Raw genomic sequence first — 10,595 nt, forward strand, 5'->3', positions numbered from 1 at the left:
AGCATACACACCATATAATAACATTATTTTATTTCTTAAACTGCACTGCAACTATTATTCTGTTTTTAGCTTTTAGTGTTTTAATGACTGTTTTTAATGTTTCAATGAATGTTCTTAATTGTTTTTAAATCTACTTTTCTTTTGCATTATGTCTTGATGCTTTTAATGGTTTTATGTGAAGCACTTTAAATTGCCTTGTTGTTGAAATGTGCTATACAAATAAGCTTGCCTTGCCTTGCCTACCGTTACTTAGAGTTCAGAATGAAATACATATTCTTTTGTATACTGTCCATTAAGATGAATTAAGAATATCTATTTAAAAACACATAGAAATACAATGAAGTATATGATGTCAACACTATAACATAGCAGTCTTACAGAATGTAGCAGTGTAACAGAACATCAAATGAACTATGGAAATGTATGGTGCAGTATAGTATACAATAAAAAAATAATCTATAATATAGAAAGACAAATCAATTATCAGAATCAGAACCATTTATTGGAAGGAAGTTTGCACCTACAAGGAATTTGTCATAGCAGGATATAAATATAGCGAAGTATATTAATAAATCAGCCCAACAGAGTCCAAAAAGATGGAGAGTGATGAGTCTGTGGTTTCCACTGTTGTTATAGTCTGATGGCAATGGGAACAAAGGATCGCCTGAAGTGTGGTTATCCGGTGGCTAAATGAGTCAGACAGCATGGAAAGCTACCAAAAGTAAATTTAAAAAAGTAAATATTTAATTGATGGATTTCTTTATGAAACATTTCCTCATAATACTACTAGTGTAAATATTGCTGTAGACTAAATAAACACTTTTTTAATTAAATGGAATTATTATCAAATTTGAAAATCTCTCGTCAAAAACCAAAACAAAAAGACTATTTTTAAAAATGTTGACAATTTGACAATGGATCCCGCCTTCTCTCAGGGTCTGGCTACATCACCTTATCCATATATTATCCAAGCATTGTGATCATCCCTGGTCAAGTTCTTTGTTCCAGTCCTCCTCCTCAGAGGATAAGCCCCCGTTTATGAAAAACCCAAATACAGTAGCTTACATACTCCAAAAGAAACCGCTTGCATGTTGATAATAATAATTAGTATTATTATTATATTAAAGTACTGCACAGAAAATCTTTAACATGTGGTGGTAATCATTGGCTCTGATGTATCTTGGTGAGATTCGTCTTCATCAAGCTTCTCCTTCTCATTGTATCTTTTGCCGTCATCGCTTGGTGTCGGTGGTTGTGCTGAGTGCTGGGCTTTCACTTTGAACACATCCCACTTCTCAGGAAGCAACCCTTTCTTGAAAAGCACAGAAGACAGGTAGGAGAACAACAAGTTGGCAAGGATGGCAGACAGCATGGCGATGGTCCTCACTGGGGAGTACTGAACGTAAATGCCATCCTCGAGAGTGCATCCTGGGAAGTGTATGACCGGTGCCACCCCTAGTGATGGCTCTCCGCTGAGCAGTCTTAACACCAACCCTGTCGACCAGCCAATAACAGCCCCGTAGAAGTTGGATATGTTGAAGAAGAGGACGCAGACAAGCTGAGAGAAGATCAATATGTAGCACACTTCAGTACCAAGGAACACCATCCAAATGATACTATTTTTTAGGATGGTGAGTGATGCACCGATCAAGCCTGCCACAACCACAGTAGCACGAATCACTCACTGGATTTCTCTCTGTGATGCCTAAATAAAAAGGAAATAGAAAGGACAAATTTGTTTCAGAGAAGTAAAGGAGCTAAGGTTTCACATTCTCTCAATCTTTTTTCATTCTACCCTTTTACTTTATATACTGCCCTTTTTCTCCACAATGCCCATTCATTACTTTTATTTCACTCACAGTCTCCTCCAACTGTTCTAGTTTGTCATTCAAAATTTTCAAATCTTTGAAAAAGGAAAAGGAAGTTTTGCCTCCTCTTTTTTTTTGAGATGTAGCAATTTAGGAAACATTCTTAGTTGTTCACACCTGAGGCCTCAGGATAGTCTTGTAGATGTTGCAAGTGAAAATGGAGGCTGCAGAGAGCAAAGCAGAGTCAGCTGATGACATAGCAGCGGCAGAAATGGCTCCGGTGCCGGTGATAGCGACGAAGGTTGGGGTGAGGTAGTTCAGGGCGATAGGCAGGACCATAGCTCCCTCCCCACGTTCCAACGGAGACGGAGAACCATATGAAGTGAGGTTCCAGTCTGGCATGTAGACAGATATGATAAAAAAGAGAGAATTAAGCATATTTTTGACCAGCCATGTTCACAGGAATTTAACAGCTTGACCATATTTGTGTTTGAGTTCAGTTCAGCCTAAATGATCTCACCAGGAGCTCCGCTTCCTTCTCTTATTTGTGTCCATGTCTCTCTCCCTCTTCCACTAATCTCTGTGCACTAATGAAGCAGATTCACAAAGCCTCGGAATTTGCACGAATTGGCTGCTCAAATCTTGCAATTTTCAACTATGTGCTTCAATTTGCAATTGTGCAATTTGCCTGGGCGAATTTGCACCTAATCCTGTCTTTCCATTAACTTTGCATATAATGTTGTCCACCAAATGAAGCGCTAGACTAAGTCCAGTCAGGAAGCCTTCTCTTTTGCATGCTTAGGCCTGTAGTTTATTTCTCATACTATCTGACACACAGTTCAGACATGCTCACTCTTAATCTCCATGCAGTCATTGTTTGGGGCTGTCAATCAAGACTTATCTCACACAACTCACATCTATTATACTAAACAATTATCTTTTCTCCATTCACTTGTCTCTGCTGATTTAAATGACTTCCAATTATGTCTTAACACAGTTACTTGTTTCAGCTATCTTTGGGAACTCAAATTTCTCAGCAGTTCTTAAACTATTATTTTTTTGTCTTAAACATCTCTTCTGATCCAATCTATGCAATCTTCAATTGACTATGCTAGGGATTCTTACCCAAACGTTGAGAAGCACAACATTACATGTAATAACTTCTGGGGGATTTGTTTTAATGCAGTCATTAACTCACACACATTGTACTTTTACTTTAGTTACCATCTTTGCATGTTTTCAATAAAAAGCTTTTCATGTCTTGAGAAGCTCTTATTACCTGTGGATACAGCCACTGCTCCAATCAGTATAGAAGGTATTCCAAATATGATGACAGTGAAAATCCCAACAAAGCATGTGGTCCTAGCCGCCGATGTGGAAGTAGCAGACAAGATCCTCTGGTGGAGGGCTTGGGTTCCAAGGCTTCCCAGTGACTTGGAAGTAATACAGTCATATTAATTGTTATTCCTATTTAATCTGTGAAAGTTGAGATAGTCAATCACAGATCATATTTAAGTAGTTTAATTAATTAAGACAACCATTAGATAACAATTGAACTGAGTGCTCATCATTTTTCAGCAATGGCAATCTTCTAGGGTCCTTCACATGGTAACAAGGGTCTGCAACGCACAAAACGTTCTTGTAATGGGTAACAAATATGGATTTCTTAATGTGCATGCATGGGTATGGTTAGAAATTGATCAAATCTAGGTGGGCTGAGGGTTGAATAAACAGGTGAAAAAAGAAATGAGTACATCTACCAATGTCGTTTTATCAATCCAGGTGATTCATTCTCCAAAGCAGGACCGAAGCAGGACTCCCAATCAAACAATATAGCACTATGTAGGTTTTGTTTTCACAAGTTCCTTGAATTATGATTTTTTGGCCTACTTCGTTTCCCTCTGAATGTTGTTTTTCAGGGTGGAGAAGGTCTGAAGAAACACTTGGAGAGACATCCTTAAATGTCTTGAGCTCACCAGATACAAGAAGGTATCGATATTGGTCCAAGCAAACTTCCTCTCCAGTTTACCAATCCAGGGCGCCTGAAAAGTGTTGTTCAGGGCCGTCTGAGTAATGTCCACATGGGTGGGGTTTATCAGGATAAATGGTAAACAGACACTCTGCAAAGACAAAGAACACATGACATCAACTGAAGCAAAAATAAATAATTTAAACAGCAAAATAAGGCAAGGTAAGCTACAGAACATGTGTGTGTGTACATTTCAATATGACAAACAAATTCCTTCTTAAGACAAACAAAACTTTTAATATTCGTATAATAGGTACACCTGCATTCCAATGCAATCCAGTACAACAGGCCCAGAAAAGACCTTTGCGAAGCTCATAATGTAATAAATCATTTTTGAGGACAGAATTAGTGTTTTATTAGAATATGTTATCAGCATCATTAAAGAACAATATGAATCAACCAAATAGATCACCACAAACTGTAGGACCATTCATTAATTGCACAACTACTGTATCGGATTTCATTAGAACAGTTTGTTTTCATTACTTTTTTTCTGCACTAATGAAGTATGATTAGTCACAGGTTGTTCCAAACACAGTCAAGAGACTATTGCTTCGTGTTTTCTTAAAACGTATAGCATAAAAGTATAGTATCCTCACCATGGTAATGAAAATGAGGATGACCTGTATGATGTCTGTGTATGCCACAGAGTAGAGGCCGCCCAGTAGTGTGTAGACAATCACCACAGCAGTAGAGATCCAGACGCTCACAGAGTAGGGCAAATCCAAAATCACATTCATGGTGGCACCTGAAACACACACATGCACCTGTTGTAGAAACTTGAGAAGATATCGCACTGACTTAATTTAATTCCCAACCTATATGCAGCCCTAACCCACATAATAATCTTAATGTTTTTAAACTTAAGGGAAAAAACGCATCCTTGCTGTAAAATGGCATGGTTCACAATATTGGGAACAGCTCAAAACTCATCATATACATACATGACATTTGACATGCATAAAGTAGGAGTCAGGGATCAAAACTTGTGGTTACAGGACGACCCACTTTACCCAACAAGTACAGCCAACAATTTTGTATTAAGTCCCCATAATGTGATTGTGCTTAAACAATATAAGTAGGTATGAATGAATAGTTTGGGTATTTTGAAGTGGGGTTGTATGAGGTACTTATCCATAGTCAGTGTATTACCAACAGTAGAAGGTGGTTGGTGCGTCACCATAAGCAGACAGGAGTACCAGCAGCAGCATAACGTATTTAAGCCACCTAAAAGGAAGACCCACCTAAAAAAATCTATATCAGTTTAAGTGTACGCTTGAGTTTCCCCAAACTGGAAGCATGCCGACCTCATGGTAACACAGTAAGTATGGATAAGTGCCGCATACAACCCCACTTCAAAACACCTGGACTATCCCTTTAATGCAGCTAAGGCTTTTCATTGCAACCCTGGTTTTAGACTCATTCTTCACTTGGACTTAACTGTGCTTCATCGTGGACTCATGTCAATTCTTGACTACAACTCTGATTGTCAAAATAGAAACTATAAAGAAGTTGTAGGTAAAGTGCTTTTATACCGTACCTAAGCTGATTAGTGTTGCAGCCAACCACAAAATATCGCTTAGAAGTGCACCAAGTGACTGAATGGCTGTGAATGCTTTTCCATACTTGATCAGGAAAGGGTCCAACACAGTCACATATTTGTTGTCTCTCATTGGCTTGATGAACACAAGGCCACCTGATTAATAAAACAGACGGATAGATTTAACAAATGCAAGATGTATAGTCAAAAGAAAAACAACAGAAACATCACCTCCCTGGTATTTGCATGCAGTGTGTCGTCTGGATACGTTACATGAACATCTGATATATTTGAACATTACATGAACATGTGATCATGAGCCTTGCATTCACACCTGCTTTCATTAAGTGGCAGATCAGGCAGACTTCATCAAACATGGTCTCAAGTCTCAAGTCAAGTGAAGCTAACTAGGCTAACCTTACTTACAGAGGAAGTCATGCTAACTCTGCTATCCCTGTTGGTCTAATAACCCTGGTTCTTTCCTTTGAAAGTCTCCTGAAGCAATGCTGGTTCTACTCATTTCTGTGGCAGTGCTGTGTCCAGCTCTCTTAATACACCCAAACCAAGCCCACAGGATCACATGATGCACTAAAATACTTGTTCTTCCTATACATACAGTCATTACAAAGGAGATGGCTTTACAGTGATAATTATAAGATGAATGAATGTCACAAACACCTCTAATTTACTATATATGATTACAATTTCATTTCATTTATGAGGTTTGAAAAAAATAAAAAAATCTTGAAACACCAGACAAGAGGAAGTCAACTAATTCATCCAGAGAAGCCCTCTGTGGGTCTGTTACGTGTTATGTGCTTTATCCCCCCTTGCCTTTCTTTCTTTCTCTCTCTCTCTCTCCTTCCTTTGTTTCCTCTTCAGGTGCCGATCAGTTGTGTTATATCGATTTCTATTTGTTTCGTAAGACCACATGTGTCCCACCCTCTCCCACTGTGTTTGCAAACCTTTTGTTTGAAAATACCTGAGTTTAAATAAATACTGTTAAATTGTTACTTCCACTTTTGACTATTTCACATTCTTTGGTTGTCGTATGTTTGTCCCTACTTATCCTCTAGACTACTAGAAAAGGGGACGAAACAGGGACCAAAAATGCAGAGGAACAAAAAAGCCTGAAAAACAATTTCAGTGTGAGCATCCTTTATCGTAACGAACTGGGTTCAAACTATTTTTTTAATTTACACACAGCTAATCTGTCTTTTGATTGAAGCAATGTCAGTTTTTATTGTATGAAATATTCAAACATGATCAAACTTCTCTTGATTGAAATACTTTAATACTTACCCAAAATAAACGAAAAAGAATAAGCTGTTAGGAGGATTACCACCGACATTAGTCCCATAGAGGGGGTGTATATCATCTCACTTATGCCCATGATGAAGTAGCCTCCAACCCACGTGGCTACAGGATGGACAGACGTATACAAACACAGAAATTGGTTCACAGGAGAAACCAGTATAGAGAAAAGTACATACATACAAAAGCAAATATTGTTTTCTGATGCTGTAGAGAATTCAGTTAGTCACCAAACCTGTCTTCTAGGATTTCTGTTTATATAATGCAAAATTGTTTTCCCATTTATGTTGTGTTAGCAAACGTGATGACAAGTTGGAATATGTTCACACATGTTTAAGCAGGCTTTAGCTACTTTGCAGTGAAAGGAATTGGCAACACCGCTTGCAGTTGAACTGCCACCTCCTCTACCTGTCTACAATGTAATGCTTCACCTGTCATTGTGAAGATCCCCACCACCTTTTTTATCCTTCGGTTTCCCAACAGAGCCATCTCAATTTTGTCAGCCGCACTTTTGTTCTCCTCCTTTTTGGACATGATAGAAGCCCAGATGCCGACTCCGAGAACCAGCATTGCTATCAGCCCGGGAATGTTGAAAGCCATGCTGAACTTGAAGACTGGTGAAAACAGTATAACTGTTTGACAGGGGAAATTAAATTCTTTAAGATGAATGATAAAACAAAATACTTTGTGGTCTTATTTCCCTTGAAGTCACAACAGTAGAAAACTAATTTCTGCCGTCAAAGTATGGATTTTAAATGAGATTGTAGGTTTAAATTAAAAGTGCTCTCCCCATATAAGTAAAACACAAAGTTTTGTTACTAACAAAATAAAATACCTGAGGTCTGATAGAAGTTTGGTGCTGCAACAAGACAAGTATCCAAAAAGCAGGATTACTTTAAGAGGTGCCACTGTTTGAAGTGGCCACTGCAGAGTTTTGATCTCAACCCGAGAGCTGTTGACACAAGACAGTTCAGAGGCACCAAATGAGCTGAAGAAGGGCGGGTTTGTAGATACCTTGTTGTGCAACTCTGATGAGCAGTGATAAGAAATGCTTTAAGTCATTCTCTGCTATGTTAGATGCCTAGCAAAAATATCTGCAAGGCTGAAACCAAACCTACATCCTCGGGGTAATTATACTGTTTTTCCTTCTTTCATTCAATTATCAGTTCAATATCCAGACATGGATGGATGGTGACATAACCATAAAATGCATCAGCCGTTGATGTAAATACAGAAATCTCCCAACACCCATAGTATCCTGTTATTACACGAAGTAACAGCTTGTCAACTGCCATAAATTCCACAAAACTTTACAAGTGATCAAGTGTCGACTGGATTAACAGCTTCGAGAGTGACGGCTCATCTCAGTCAAAGCGTCCACACCCTTAATATACAGCTTTAGGCTAAATAATATTTAAATTGGTGAGTTATAATCAAATTCCCCTCTGTACAGTTGTCATTTGCTTTTCAAGACAGTTTCAAGTGGACATTTTTTGGCACTTGTGTGTTGGCTTCATCTTTTAACACCGGAGATTGCTATGTATCTCATGTATCTGATTTGATCATCTCCAAGGTTGAATATATATATATATATATATATATATATATATTACTATTTAATTCATTTCAACTGAAATCACTTTTAGATGAGACTTTTTATTATTCAAATCCTACTGCTCCTGCCTCTAATTAAATTACAATTGCACTACAGACTACTGTCACTACTTCTGATCCTACTTTAGATACTTCTCTTGACTTACTAAACCGCTGAGGTCTTGTATTGTCAAAATTAATCTGGGAAGCTTGGTAGAAAAAATGTAATGGATTATTCAAATCTGGATCCAAGAAAACAATAAAGACTTTCAACTCTAAAATAAACCAGGTTGAGTAAAAAAAATGAAGGATGATTCCATCGCTCTTGATTGTGATACGGTGGACAGGGCCAAACATCTCTAAATCCTAGCTGACCTCACAAAGGGGCCTCGTTCTACTGGAATTAACTAATAATGTTATGCACTCAGTACTGGAAAAAACCACTGACCAGCTAATGTTTAAATCACCCCACCTCCCAGATGGAAATGTATCCTGTCCAAATGGGGTTTAATTGACTTTTAATTCAAATCAAATATTTCATTAGCCACATTTAAGGATTAAAAACAGCATGCAAAGCCAAATAACTATGTTATATAATTTTACGAGATAACTGTACAAATGAATTATATTTTGACAGCATGATTTACTGTTTGCTACTTACTGTGTTCGTGTAGTGAGTGTGAGAGGACAACACTCTTTCAAGGTGCTTGTCAGCGGCTGCAATGTTTAACTGTTCAACTGGTTTTGGCAGCAAGTCTGCTCTTTGACGTGCACTGTCTGTAGGTGGGCCACATCCTGTGCACATGGCTGATATGAGGGAGAAAGAACAGCTGCTACCCTTTGTCCTAAACTTGAGTCTGTTGAGTCGAGGGACAAACACAAAACAAGATTCTACCACTTATTATTTTTAAGAGAGACATTTTGTTGAGCGTGCTTTTTAATGATTAATTTCTCAGATGTTTTTAACCTTTTTTGCATAAAAGCATGCTCTCTTTAAGAAATATAGAGTAAACATCAAAGTTATCTTACTGACCGAACTCAAGCAACATGCTTGTTTTGTCTCCAGCTGTCAATGGAAGGAATACAAGGATACCGCAAGACAGACAGCTTGTGGCTGTGCTGGGTATTGACTATTAATATCCTCTGGGTTCTTCGTTGGCTCCAATATCACTGAAGCTCGGTAGATGGGTACCAATGGTGTTCTGGACTTTAATCATCTGCTGTGGAGCCCTCCTGTCCAGCTCGGTGCATGTTTAATGCCGGTTTGTAATGTTTCCAGTCTGGATGCTTTTTTGCTCCTCTGTATAAGTTAACAAGAAGTGGGCACAGGAACTTTGACTTCTTACAATTCCTATAGAAATATGCAGGGCTTTTTTTCACCTGGATGGAGATGTGTGATGACGACTTCAGGTTGTTTGTGATGCAAACACTGTTCACTTGCTCCACCTGAGCTCCATTGATGTAGACAGGGGAGTGTGTGTGTGTGTGTGCCTTATTTTTTTCTTATATCAACAATCAGCTCGGTTCACCTGGACTGCATGATGGCTGAGTAAAACAGGATCAGCAGCTCCTGAGGCAGGTTGTACTTCCTGAGCTGGCGCAGAAAGTACAACCTCTGCTGGGCCTTTTTCCTGATGGTGTTGATGTTTGGGGTCCACTTCAGGTCCTGGGAGATTGTGGAATCCAGAAACTTGAAGGTCTCCACAGCGGACACAGTGTTGTTGAGTATGGTGAGGGGGGGCAGTGTTGGGGGGGCTCCTCCTGAAGTCCACTGTCATCTACAGTTGTCAGCTTGTTCAGCTTCAGGTTGTTCTGACCGCACCAGAGGACCAGCTGTTCAACCTCCCGCCTGTACGCAGACTCGTCACCGCCCCTGATGAGGCCGATGACCGTTGTGTCGTCTGCGAACTTAACTACGATCTAGACACTGCATACTTTTAGGTAGAGGGACGATGGTGGCTCTCTTGAAGCAGGTGGGAACACTCTCCTGTGACAGTGATATGTTAAAAATGTCAGTGATGACATCAGTTAGCTGGTTGACCAGGGATGATATCTACCAAATTGAGATTATATAGGTATTATTTGACATTTACTTAGATGTTTTTATTTTGTTACACTTGTATTTTTACAGAAAAATAATAGACAAAAATTAACAGAAATAGAAGACCAAAACATTGTTGCATGCACACCCCTCTCTCTCCCCGTTTCCTGTCTGCCTCTTCGCTGTCAAAGTTAATGTGAAAATGCCCCGCTGCCCCCAAAAAACTTGCTTCAGCTTGTATCTCACACAAGGCATGGTTTTGCTTATTTG

The 10,595-nt window shown here is 38.9% G+C and overlaps 1 protein-coding gene across 1 annotated transcript; it reads right to left on the bottom strand.

Moving 5' to 3' along the window:
* Positions 1–555: 555 nt before the first annotated feature.
* LOC137888461 (high-affinity choline transporter 1-like) lies at positions 556–8,968 on the bottom strand. Its single transcript, XM_068731865.1, has 10 exons — positions 8,946–8,968; positions 7,527–7,643; positions 7,123–7,305; positions 6,680–6,796; positions 5,378–5,533; positions 4,437–4,585; positions 3,785–3,928; positions 3,088–3,241; positions 1,986–2,203; positions 556–1,705 (listed from the first exon to the last, which is right to left on the bottom strand). The coding sequence occupies exons 3-10, from the start codon at positions 7,289–7,291 to the stop codon at positions 1,682–1,684; spliced, it is 1,131 nt and encodes a 376-aa protein (XP_068587966.1). The 5' UTR covers positions 7,292–7,305; positions 7,527–7,643; positions 8,946–8,968; the 3' UTR covers positions 556–1,681.
* Between the last annotated feature and the right edge of the window lie 1,627 nt (positions 8,969–10,595).

This window comes from Cebidichthys violaceus, unplaced genomic scaffold (genome assembly GCF_023349555.1).
Source record: "Cebidichthys violaceus isolate CVI_PGR_0920_01 unplaced genomic scaffold, fCebVio1.0.p SCAF_54, whole genome shotgun sequence".
Lineage (NCBI taxonomy): Eukaryota > Metazoa > Chordata > Actinopteri > Perciformes > Stichaeidae > Cebidichthys > Cebidichthys violaceus.